Source organism: Echinops telfairi, unplaced genomic scaffold (genome assembly GCF_000313985.2).
Source record: "Echinops telfairi isolate 266 unplaced genomic scaffold, ASM31398v2 ScPeMD7_31;HRSCAF=116, whole genome shotgun sequence".
Lineage (NCBI taxonomy): Eukaryota > Metazoa > Chordata > Mammalia > Afrosoricida > Tenrecidae > Echinops > Echinops telfairi.
The window spans coordinates 38,391,254-38,404,623 of NW_022103928.1; the positions used below are offsets into that span (position 1 = coordinate 38,391,254).

The 13,370-nt window shown below is 45.0% G+C and overlaps 1 protein-coding gene across 2 annotated transcripts in view; it reads right to left on the reverse strand.

Annotated features, from left to right (window-relative positions):
- Window positions 1-5,152: 5,152 nt before the first annotated feature.
- DNAJB6 (DnaJ heat shock protein family (Hsp40) member B6) overlaps window positions 5,153-13,370 on the reverse strand; it is a 69,845-nt gene continuing 61,627 nt past the window's right edge. For both annotated transcript variants that reach the window (XM_045290015.1, XM_045290014.1), the window contains exon 9: window positions 5,153-6,803. In XM_045290015.1, coding sequence (XP_045145950.1) covers window positions 6,721-6,803 — 83 coding nt within the window. In that variant the 3' untranslated portion in view covers window positions 5,153-6,720. The remainder of the gene's footprint in view (window positions 6,804-13,370) is intronic.

A 13,370-nucleotide genomic window follows, 5' to 3' on the forward strand; every position in this document is an offset into this window, starting at 1 on the left:
TAAAAAAAAAGAACTCCCAGGGGCAGTTCTACTTTGCCCTAGTTTTGAGTCGGAATCAACTTGATGGCAGTTATGAGATTGTGACGATTTCATCCAATTCAGAGACCCCTGGCAGGATCGCCCAAAGGCACACTATTGAGATTCCCACCCAGTAGAACCTTCAGGACTATCCCAACTCAGAGACCCATAGGTTTTCCAGGGCTGTCGATCTTTACAGGGAGCAGACCGTCTCCTTCTGAGTGGCTGCTCAGTCTCATACTTACCTGACAGCGTCAGTAGGGCTCCTGAGGTCTTTAAGAGACTAGAGCTCAATGATCTTGGTTCTTCTCAAGTTATACCAAGATGGGTAGCCCCTGCCTTGCCCTACTTCCTGGGCCAGTCCACTAAATTCCGCTTGGCCACCAGGTCTATGGCGTCAGGCGTGCTACCGAACTGAAAGGTAAGCATGAGATAGCTTTAGTTTTAGTCTCTCGTGCCCCACCCCACGTCTCAGGAGGGCAGGGCACGTAGAGGCAACTCAGCCCAGTCACTAGACTAGTTCCATGATCATGTGGTGTTTCCTACTCTGCAGTGTCTAGCCAGCAGCAATGGGTTTCAGAAACCCTAGTGACTAGAGCCCAGTCCTTGTCCTTGCAAAGGAAATGCAGCTGTCTCCTCTGACCCTAAGTCCCCCGCACTCACACGACACCCTCTGGAGAGGTAGCAGGCACTCAACTGGCCTAGGAGGGCAGGATGGGATGGTGGACCTCATTTCCTGAAAAGTTCACTCCTCGAGCCCCATGGGTTGAGACTGGCCCGGGAGCTGAAGCAATGCAGACTCTAACGTCTACTGTGGGATACCTAGCACAACTTGACCTTAGCTTTGGCCGCAGAAGCTCCTAACGTCCAGCGACTTCCCCGGGGTAAATCGTGACAACAGGCATCCTGGAAGAGTGCTGAGCAAACACCAAACCACTGCATGGAAAGGGATGAGCCTCGGGTGGCAAAAGGCGAGTCATCCACCGGAGTTATACCAAGTTATACCCTGGAATCGAGTGCTTGGACCAGGCAGGCACCTGAATTCACTTAGTAACGGCCCTCGCAGCAGGACTCTGAGGAAATATGGTCAAGGCCAAGTGGTTCCTTATTAGCTGGGTGGAAGTTCAGGTAGGCAGACCCAGAGGTTGAGATTGCTTATGCTCATTCTGGAGGAAACTGAGACATGGGAGCTGAAACACAAATGGGGGACCCTCTCTCCTCAAGAAGTAACCACCGTGACAAAAGGGATGGAGTCATAGCTTTGTCCTTGTTCCAGCCCCCTGGCCTTCCTCAGTCTACCCAGAGATACCTGAAGGACTTGGCCAGGGACTAGAAGTTCCTAGAACGAGGACTTTGGGGCAGTCTCTTAGGGCAGGGCCTCAGTCCCTTGAGGACCTATGCTAGAAACTAAAGGAGTGGACAAGTTCTCCTCCAAAAGGGAGCTGAATGCACAGCTCAGGGCTGAGCCCCAGCTTTCAGGCCTCTTCTTTTTTAAATTGTTGAGTTTTTGTTCGGGAGGCAGTGAGTTTATATTTAACAGTCGTGGACAAAGTTGGAATAAGATAGCAAGAATGGTCGCACAACTTAAAGACTGTGATCAATGGAGAATTAAGTGTGTAGAAAGTGTTTTTTCCAGAGATCCTTACTTGGACTCAACTCACCCTAAGCTAGGAAACTAACCAGACTGGGTGGGAGGGGGACTCACTGCGGTCCACCCAAGTAACTTTCCATTGACAATCAAGCTAACAGCAGCATCCACAGGGCCCAGTCTCAACCCTCACACCCGTGGCCCCTTGAACTATTCTCTGGCCCCAGATCCTAACTCCCCTCTTTCATCCTCCACACAGTCCCATGCATCCAAGTGCAGTCTTCAATTTCTAGGGTTTTTTTGGTGTGTTTTTCCCCACCTACGAAGCTCTTCTACATATCAAATGGCAGTTTTCTCTGCTTAGGTACCTCATTTGTCTCTCGTAAGTGCTGCCTCAGTCCTTGATGCCCAGGCTGCCCTGCTATCCTTGGATCTCCTGCTGTCTTCTATCCTGAGGACAACCACGTTCCACTAAGCTGTCCTGGGCTCTGCAGTGTCGTCACCAGTGGCGTGCAGACTGCACGGAGTGGCACCAGCAGGGACTCTACCAAAAATGTCTGTGTAACTTCTGTGGTGTTTCAGCAGATGTTTTTTTATAAAAATGCCCCTGTAATCATTAAAGGGCCCAGGTGGTGTCGTGGTTCTGAGTTGGGCTGTGACCTGCAAGATTAGCAGTTTGAAACCACCAGCTGCTCCATGGGAGAAGAAAAGGGGTCTTCCCACTCCTACGAACAAATGAGTCTTGGAGCCTCACATGGCAGTTCTACCTTGGCCTATTGGTTCACTATGAATCAATATCGACTCAACGGCAATGAGTTTGGTTTAGGGTTGCTGGTAGTTATGATGGAGCAGTGCTTAAGCAATAGGTCGCTAAAAGGTGGCCAGTTCCAATCCACCATCCATCTGTTCCTGGGCCCCAGTGAATGTTCTAAGGCTTTTCCCTAGTGGGTTTAGGTAAGAGATACGGGGGCGGGGGGTGGCGCAGAGGTCGACTGTATCAGAGCTCATTGTGATTGCAAACACCTGAGACCTGGTCAAGGTTGCATCATGCTGAGTGTGAACCAGGGCATCTCAGCAGCAGGAGTGGGGACGTCACTAACAGGAGGAGCCAAGTCAAGTGTGTTCTGTGGACCCTGAGTTACCTGCATATTGAGCCTCCTCATCCCGGCCAGAAATCAAGGGCCCCCCCGAGGCCAGGCGGCAGCAGAATCAAAAACCAGATCACAAGGTAAGAGTGGCGCGTAGCCGAGTTTTCTTCAGGCAGGTGGCTAGCTTGCAGAACGGGGTACTGCCAAAAGCTTCATTGGGGAGCTCGGTCCCTTCAGGCTGTGGCTTATGGGCGTGGTGCACTCCCTTTGGGCATGTATCAGCCTGACTAAAAAAGCTCTGACAATGCTCAGGCAAGACAGAGGCCAAGTTGAGTGGCTGAGGATTTGAAGGCACTGACAGGATTGGACCAACTGTGCCCTGGGCATTTCTGATCTTGAATTGTAACCCGTTAACTTACCCGATAAACTACATAATTATATTGTCTATGTGGCCACAGCAGTTAAGTCCTCAAAGTAAGATGAGAAGTAGGGCATTCTCTGGACACCACTGGCATCAGAATTGGTCGGGAAGGCTGGATGGAAGGTGGGGAACTCAGAGCAACGCTAGAGAACAGAACTACCCCAAGGATCTGACCTTCAGGGAAGCAGTGTCACATCTTAGCAGCCAAAGGCTTAACCCACTGCATCATCAGGGCCTCTGTGAGATTCATTCTATTCTCTACTCTTTTACAGATGGAGAGGTGGTAAGGGAAACCCTCCAGTGATCACCAGGGCAATGGGGAGAGCCGCCTTGGTCAGTACGCCTGGTTTCTCCATGTCACTCGGACTGTTTATCTCACTGGAGTTTGTAGCTTACAAGGTCAAGGTGAGAGGTCATCATCACCTGGGGACTGCCCAGGACCAGCCACAACTGCTGAGGGAGCATTGAGTGTGACTTACAGGTCCTGGGAACCTTGTCCGCACCCCCTCACTTCTGGAGGAAAGGGTTCTCTGGGCTTTGTGTATATTAAACAAGGAGCTTCCGGCGCACAGCAAACCCACTGAAAGACATCAGACGTGGAGAAGTGGCATGCACCAGCTGGAGACATCAGTGATGACAGTTTCCCACTGAAGATGGCACTTGTTTAGTGGCATTATGTGACAAAAATAAATCATGCTGAAGAAAATGAAAACCACTTTTTATGATGAATGTCTGGAACTGATGTTACCTGTTCTCTAAGACCAGTGCTCTGTGAGGGCTGAAAGGAGACCCAAATGAGGTTCAAGGTCAGTAGTTCAAAGCTACCACAGGAGAAAGGATGTAGCGCTCTATTCCCTTAAAGATTTATTGTGTCAAAAACCCACAGGGGCAGTTCTGTTCTATCCTATAAAGTCACCATGTGACAGCTGTGAGGGGGTTGTTTTTTTTTTGAGAGAATTTGAATTTGGAATTCACACCTGCTTATCACATTGGAAGTTATAGCTGCTGGTGTAAACAGAAACACGTGCATGTGCAAGAAATTCCCTGGATCAAACACTCAGAAATGTGGAGCGCAGCTCCATCCCCAAACCCATGACAGTGTGGCAGAGGAGCTCCAGTGACAGGCAGCTCTAGATTTCAATTCTGCTCCTCTACTGGGTAGCTATAAAACTTGTATTTCTTTACCTGTAAGATTCTGGTACCTACCTTGTTAACCTGTTAACAATGGGTACTCAAGAGAGGTCAGTACCTTCTCCTTCTAGGGGGCCACTGGAATTCCCACATCACTGTAAATTCAGTTTGAGAACCTGATTGAGGAGGGGCTTTAAAAGAAGATACTGAGAAGCGACACAACCCCCTCAAGGCATGGTCAGTGTGCAGTACATGAAGACACATGGGCTCTCGCAGGCATTGGTTTGTTATGTGCATGGCTTTGCATGTTTTAAAGTCACTAAAGGGCTCCAATGACATTCAATAAACATTGTAACCCTCCCCCCTATGCAGGCAGCCCAGGACACTCCTGCGTGTGATGTGATGTGAATGAGGATGAGATAAAGAAAGTGCTATAGGTTCAACGAACTCTGAAAGGTCTTCAAACTTCTACCCTGAACATTCAGATTCTGGCATCTGAGCAGCTGAGTTCAACAATCTTTCAAAAATCCCCAAACCAAAAATGCCTCTGAGAGTCATCTGTGGGGGGTCTGTTACTAAGCAGATGCTTTTAACTCCCAGGAATAATTTATCAAAACCCTTCGTGACTAGGAAAGTCATGGCTTCTTGACATAACAATAAACGTGTTTACTCTTGTCAGGACCACCCTCCAAAGCCAGCTAAGAGCCTAAAATGAACAGTCCTCTGATTTCTCGTTTTCCATTATCACAGACTGTTGATTTTACACAACACATAGTCAGTAGGAATGCTAACATTAAAACATTGTCTTCTTATTGTATGCAACTCAGAATCTAGCCTTGTGTTCCTCAAATGTTACATTTTTCTTCCATAATTGCAAATAACGCTGAAAGTATGAATAACTGAAAATGATGGAGAACTGCTTTTATTTCTAATTATAAATACAATGCAACTTACGGATACTTACAAATGATGGCAAGTGAACTAAGTCAAGCTTACAGTTTTATTTAGGTAGCACTTAAAATACTTTATCCTTTTAAGGTTACATTTTCCACAGTAAGCATGAAATACCAAGTACACTCTTCCCCAACAGTCTGCTCTAATTCCCCACCAAACTCAACAAACAAAACACTTTCCTGTAACAGTTATTTAAAATCATAAAGATCCACTGGATTCTGGCCTCCAAGCCCATGGCACTGCAACGTGGTACCAAATATTCCTGGATTTCAACATTGTTACATTAAAATCACTGGCATTTTAAAATCCCACCCAAACTTTTAGCAATGTTCTCATTTCTATGACAACAACAAAAGCAATATGGACAACATAGCTATGTTATAAAGGAGAGAAAAAGCTACTGAAGAGCAACATGCATGAAAGTTAAGGAAATACAGAATTCTATTCAGTACTTCAAAATAAGAGGTTACGCAGCATTATCATGCAAATGAAAAAGTACAGGAAGCCAGGGAAAATCTTGCTAAAACGAAATTACACACACACACACACCCCCCGCTCCACAAAAGGGTCCAATGTTTGCAAGCTGAAATATTTAGCCCAACCTAATTAATTGCTAAGTATCTAATTAGGTGCATGTGATTGCACATGTATACATGTACTCATGCAAGTTTAATGTAGCACGCATTTCCCCCCATCATGACCCTAAGTTACATGAGCAAGAGATGGTACTGAAGAGCAAACATTTGCAGAACCCTGTGGACATGCTAGAAAGAACAATTGTGAGCCTAAAAAAAAAAGATAGGATTTAGCAAAATTTCAAAATATATGAAAGAGATTTTGGACTATTTGGATAGGATGAAAATTAAATAAATATAAGGAATGGTTCTACATCAGAAGTGATTCACTGCAGGCCTACCATGTATACATCCAGGTTGCTTTGAAGAATTCAGCATGTTCTGGCTAGCCTAAGAAAAGGTACCCCGACATTCATGATTCAATGTGCAACGCATAGTACCTTTAATGCATCCTATACATCGTGGTATTCTAATTTCAAATCTTTATTGGCATTTGGGGTGGTGGTAGTGGTGTGTGTTAAAAATCATCTCCTAGTTACATATTTAGTATCAGCTTTATTGTTTATCTAAAACTAACAATATTTTGGTAGTGGTTGAATAGCGAAAGAAATACTAAGACACTTGGCCAAAATGAATTAGATTCTTAACCCACACTAATGGGTTTGGTGCTGGGGAAAAGCAAAGGAAGAAAGTCTAATGTATGTTCCAAAATGGTTATCATTGCTAACCATTAGCATCACCTCACCTCTGGCCTCCCTAATCTGACTACACAGTGACCAAATGTCCATAGCCCTGTCACAAACAGGTGTCATCTTGGTAGAGCGTCCAACAAGATGTCATCTACCTAGCAAGTGTGTAAAACCAGAACACACACAACACAGGCCTATGCTCCACTGTGGCATGCGTGAGCCCTGGTGAACAGTGTGCGTGTCTGGTTAGTCCAGGCTAGTGATTCCCTTTGGTCGACTTCTTCTTCTTCTGCTCGTCTCTCTGCTTCTGCTTCTTCCTCTTGCCACCTTCTTTAAATCCTGAGAAAACATGACTCATGAAAACACTATTCAGAATAGGAGCTGCTTTCCCACTAAGAGGCAAATACGTCTTCTAAATATTTACCCGTGTTTTTTTAAAAAGGCAACAAAATACAGTGTTTTTTATCTTTCCCACATTTAAACAAGAATTAAAGCATCCATTGACTTGTCAAGTTGCACCTTTAAACTATTCAAAGAATTTCACAACCAGTCACACGTTCTATAATGAGCGCACATAGCTGAGCATTTGAAGAACAGCTTCCTTCATCACCCAGACAGAAAAGTCGAAGATGCCAACTCTACTGGCTTAACTACTAGTAAACCATCTTCACGCCAGTCTTCATCCTCCATCTGACCTTCCAAGTCCACAGAAACCTCTTCAGTAGCCCGGCTGATGGCGAAGCTGTTTCCATCTTACTGCAACCCCCACCCCTCCCCAGACCCCGTCTTTGCGGGTGGATGCCTCACTGGGGGATGAGGTCTACTCTCACAGGTTCTGTGAGAACAAGAGGTTATTTTGTTTTGTTTCTTATTTGGGGATGGCCGCCTTTCATTTCCCCAGACTTATGTGTTTTAAAGTCAACAAGTCTTACTAGCTGAAGTCAAGAAAGAGGGATGTAGTTGTACATCTGAAGATTTTGTCCAAAGAGCCAGAATTAAAGAACCCTGGCTTCAAGTCTAGAGAAAGTGTCTTAGAGCTGTTTTACATTTTGCTGGATCAGTCTACACAGCAGTGGATGGTGGTGTGCAACCAAGCCGAGAAAATCAGCCTGATGTTCAGTGTGGTCAGCAGTACCAGAGTCCAACATAAATGTCTTGATGGAAACACATTACAAAGTCAAGAGAAGGTCACCGCAGGCCACCAGTTCCATAATTTTAAATTATAGGCACCGTCTTCTAAGGAGATACCTAGAGCATAATCATTTACCAACTGTCCAGACAGAGCAGACAGTCTGCTTACAGACTTGTGATTACTAGGAATGACTATTCACTGAACGCACCTTATCACTAGACAGACAGACTTCATGTTTTAATTAGATGGGTTGAAGTTTACTTAGGCCCTAATGCCCAAAGCCAACCTTTAACTTAATCATGACACACGCTCCACGCTCGTTAATGACTACCCTATGAATAAAAAGGGTACCTGTCTTTGTTACAAAGTGCAAGTCTACTGAATAAGGTGTCTTCATGGTACAGGGCTCAACTGAAATGCACACATACACCCTTTCAAATAGGAAGCCCCAAGCAGGGCCCTTTGCTCAGAAACAGTGAAATGCTGTGCGATTTGGATGACTACCCCGTGTGCCTCAAGTAAGCACCAGGCTCCGGGAGGGTCCTCAAAGTCTCGTCCAACTGTATGCCGGTACATTCTACATTGGCTAGCCCCCACCTGTCACTGACTACACCTATTTACCAAGCTTGCACCTACGAAGCTGCTGTTTTTCAATCTTTGGGTCTTAACCATCCTTTTAATACAGAATAATTGGATATACATACATAAAAAGACACACAGACATATACAGACTTACATACATACATGTGTATGTGCACACACACACACACACACACACACACACACACACACACACACACACACACGCTGTAAGATGCTAAACCAAATGCGATGTTTGGGAAAATTGCCACAAACTTTTGGGGAAAAGAAGAAAATGACAAATGGCTATGTGATGTCACACTGCAACACAGACTGGGTTTGGCCATGGACATAAGGTTGCTGAGTGCTCTTCATCCGAAGTTTCATCCTCAAGAATCAGTGTGACCTCATCCAGACTGAATGAGGTTAACCCAGATTCTAAATTCTGGCTTAGGATGGTGGTAGCAGCAAGAGCAGCCCCCTACTTTTATACTAAGATAAAAGATGAAAAGCAATGTTCTATGGCAGGCCTTAGTCTTAATGTCCCTGGGAAAGGAGACCATCAGGGAATAAATATCTTGGGTTAAAGCAAGTGTCCAGGATAGTTGGAGAAAAGTGGTTGTTTTGAATCCTTTCTTCCAAGTAACTCTTCGATTCCTGGTGATCCAAAACCTGGCCAATATAATAGTCACTAAAATAAGTCTTATCAGATGTCTAGGAAGTTGGACATTTAAAGGACTTAATCTGGGTGCTTTCTTGAAGCTTCCTGGAACGGATTCTAGAGGCAGCAATGGAAGGGAAGAAAGGTCAAGAAAAAACTTCAGAACAAAGTTAACCTTCAAGCAGTGTGGTGTGTCCTGTGGCCATGCATCTTGTCCGCTCTATGTCCCAAGACTGGATGGGACCCTGAGAAAAGGCCTGCTGAGTTTTGTACTCATGGTTCACATGTGATTAAACCACAGAAAACTAACTATGAAAAGCTTCAGGTGCTCAAACTAAAGCTACTTCCACAGACTAAAATCTAGTCATTAAAAGCGAGTAGACACAGACCGAGGGACATCAAGAAAGTTTCATATTTGGTCCCAGATGGGTCTCTAATGGAGAACACTACCAAAATGAATTGCTTCTGGAATTAGTTCCCAACTTCAGCTTTGAGTCATTCAAGTGAGAGTAAGTGGTTTTCAAAGCAGGAAAGAAATTGATAAATAATAGCAAGCTAAGGACATCGAAGACTCCATAACATTAACAGTTAATTCAATTAAAAAGCCTTCACAGGCAATTACCTGGAAATGCAATCGATTATGAGGGCTGATGTCACAAACGAAAAGGTGAGAGATGGAGATATTAAACAAGTGGCTTCCTGGTGCGCATGCACATGTTGTAAGTTTCCCCCACATGAAGGTACCTATTCTTCCCACCAGCCTCAATTACATTTACCTACATTTACAAAAGCAAAATACCTGCTTAGTTATTCTTTGGCTCCATTCACTGGGCTCTGGGGAAGTCAATCCAAATGGAAGCAGGAAAATTAAAGTGCTTTCTAGCTGCCTCTGCCTGCATCGATCGTACTCATGACCAAGACCATCATTTCACTCAGCTGCCACTTTCATCAAAGGGTAGGAAAACAAAGACCAGGAAATGCTCCAGAAATACCTTCCCCTGGCAGCCTGACTCGGGGATAGGGGCGGAGCTTACACTGTTGGCACAAGAGCTGAAGATGGGGAGACCTGTTTGGGGAGGGGAGAATCTACACAGCACCCAGATGCTCCTATTCCAACTATCGAGACAAAGCAGAGACCAAACCACAGAACATTCATCTTCAACCCTCATGCCTCCACTTGGTATAGGGACCTCCCTGCTTTCCTAATGTTTGATCGAGATGCTATCTCACAGCCCTTTCATAGTATAGCATATGAGGAGACCAACGCCATTTGCCAGAGAGCACCTATCAAAAAACTGGGTTTAAGCACACTGAGTGGAAACACCAAGGATGTGCAACAGAGCAGCAAGGGGGGCAAAGCAATGAAGTCCCCAGGAAATACCAAAAGCAGACTTTGGTGCCAGAGCGTGGCACCCCATCAGACTCCATCAGAAAACACTCCTAAAGGTCCACAAACAGACCTGGAACTATTTATAGGCTTTTCCTTTTTTGTTGTTGTTATTTTGTGGGGTTTTTTTTGTTTTGTCTGGTTTTTGCACTTATTGCCTGTGCATGTCCATCTAGGTAAGATAGGCGGAATAAACAATTTGGAGGAGAAAACAACAGGACTAACAGTTCCAGCGGGACACAGGAGAAGTGAGAGAAAGTTAGGGGTATGTCAACCAATCCATGAAGAGAAGGGCGTAGGATGCCTGGTGGGACTTGATCAAAGGCAATATAACTGAGAGAAATTACTGAAACCAAATGAAGGCAGAACATGATAGTGGGACAAGAGGAAAGTAAAAGGAAATAAGAGGAAAGAACTAGGAGCCAAAGGACACTTATAGATCTCTAAATATAGACATGTATATATGTAAATATATTTATATATAATGATAGGGAAATAAATCAATGTAATTATATTTATATGTTAAGTATTAAGGTAGCAGATGGACATTGGGCATCTACCCAAGTACTCCCTCAATGCAAAAACACTTTGTTCTAATAATCCAGCATTCTGTGATATTCACCTTCCTGACGCAATCGCTGAAGACAAATGGCTGCATAAGAAAATGTGGTGAAGAAAGCTGATGGTGCCCGGCTATCAAAAGATACAGCATTTGTGGTCTTGAAGATAAACAAGTGGCCATCTAGCTGAGAAGCAACAAAGCCCACATGGAAGAAGTACACCAACCTGTGTGTTGATAGGATCAGGTATCAGGCATCAAAAAAAAAAAAATCATATCGTTGTGAATGAGGGGGAGTGCAGAGTGGAGACCCAAAGTCCATCTGTAGGCAACTGATGGCAATCCTCCTTACAGAAGGATCACAGGAAGGAAACGAGCCAGCCAGGGTGCAGTACAGCACCAATGAAAACACACAACTTCCCTCTAGTTCTTTAATGCTTCCCACTCCCCCCTCCCACTATCATGATCCCAATTCTACCTTACAAATCCGGCTAGACCAGGGGATGTACACTGGTGCAGATCAGAGCTGGAAACAGGGAATCCAGAACAGATAAACCCCTCAAAACTCCTCAATACCAGTAACGAGAATAGAAATACTAGGAGGGGAAGGGGAAGGTGGGAGAAGGGGGGAGCAGATCACAATCATCTATATATAACCCCCCCCCCCTTCCTGGGGAACAGACAACAGAAAAGTGAGTGAAGAGAGGCATTGGACAGTGTAAGACATGAAAAAATAATAATTTATAAATTATCAAAGGTTGGGGAGGGAGGAAGGGTTAAAAATGAGGAGCTGATACCAAGGGCTCAAGCAGAAAGAAAATGTTCTGAGAATGATGATGGCAACAAATGTACCAATGTGCTTGACACAATGGATGGATATATGGATTGTAATAAGAGTTGTACAAGCACCCAATAAAATGCTTTTTTTAAAAGGTCTTTATAGTAAAACACTGAAAAAAATTGTTGGAAATTCCTAACAAAGAAACATCTACTCCCTCCCAAAAAGAAACGTGCACAAAGACATAATTAGTTAAAAACAACAACAACAAAAACCTTTGGCTGCCAAAAGCTAAAAACAGGGTTAAGTGCCACCCCTTGGTTTCATAAGCTCCATGCTGTGCTTGCAGAGAGGGACATTCTAGAGCATTCCTGAGCAAATTGTGCTTTCTTCAAATTAAATAACAATTTAAGACTATGGCAGCAAAAACAAAACATTCTTAGGAACCTTCCCCCGCCATGTGCCCTGGAAGTGGTGCTTGACAGGCACCAACAATCAGCAACGAGTCACATATAGTAGGGAAAAACCACTTCTCCTCCCATCCCTGCCCCTGCCCCCTGCCTCAGGGGCACAGGTTGCTGTGAAATGGAGTTAGAGCACCCTAAACTGAGCCTGCCACCAAGGAACCACCACAGCCCTGGCTGTAATTAAAGAGACAGGATTTCAGAAGGCTCTAGCACAATGGTGTCTGTTTTCTTCAACACTGTACCTAACACCCCTACAGCCCATAGTTCTGGTCTCTGGAAAAAACAAGGCAAACCTCCCAAGCGGTCAAACAGGATTTACTGGCCCCCCACTGACAGCTGCTGAGAGCGACTGCTTGCTGTGTTAGGAAGCAGAGGGGAGCTGTACTCACCGCCAACGATCTTTCAGGGTTTCACTGCTAACAAAGTAGACCTCTAATGGCAATCTGTCCAGAATACATGACAACCTTGATCTTATACGTGCTGGTTGACAGGCTACTGCATACTACTACAGATGGTCCCTGAAGTGGCGTTTGCTACCATAGTCAACACTACCCGCTTCCCTGTGCACACCCATAGCTAAAGCCTCTGAAACAGACCTCCTAAGGTATTGGTTTATTTACAGTGGGTGCTGAGGCTGCTGACTGCAGAAGGTAAGCACCTGGAATGAAACCACGCTCACAGCCAACATGCTCAGGACAGGCTCAGAGAGCATGCAGGCAACCACCCGGGGGGTGGGGGTGGGGGTGGTGTGTGTGTGTTCAGGGTGTGACAAACCCTCCCCTCAACCAGTAACTCCTACAGAAGGTCCACTATAGTAGAGTCAGGAAGTGGGTTGCTTAAGTGGAAATCACTTCCCAACCACCACAAGCTCACAGAGGCCTTGAAACCAACCACACAGCTATCTCAGGGTTCCTTATGACCTCTGAGATGCAAGTGCCTCTCCTCCTAAAACAGGAAGGTTCCCCTGGGCTTCTCCTGAAGCTCAGATACAGAGAGCTCCCACATGGTAGAGAAAGAAGCCTCATGTGAGAGGACTCACAGCATGCATGTTTCGCAATGAAAGCCATAATTACAAAAGCAAAGAAGAAAAGGGAGTGTTAACCAGAGATAGGGCTGTGCCCTTATGGGGTACACGGATTCCTAGCCACTATAACGCCTAACTGACGACAGTATGTTCCCTGCTAGGTTTGGAAGAACTGAATGTTGAACAATGGTATCTGAAACTCTCAAGTTCCAAGTAAACCAGCAAAAGAAACTATCCCAGAGAGGAAATGACAAGCAAAGGGCAAAGGCTACACTCATTTCAGTTTCCTGAAGAAAGCTGTGTGGACAAATCACCGAGT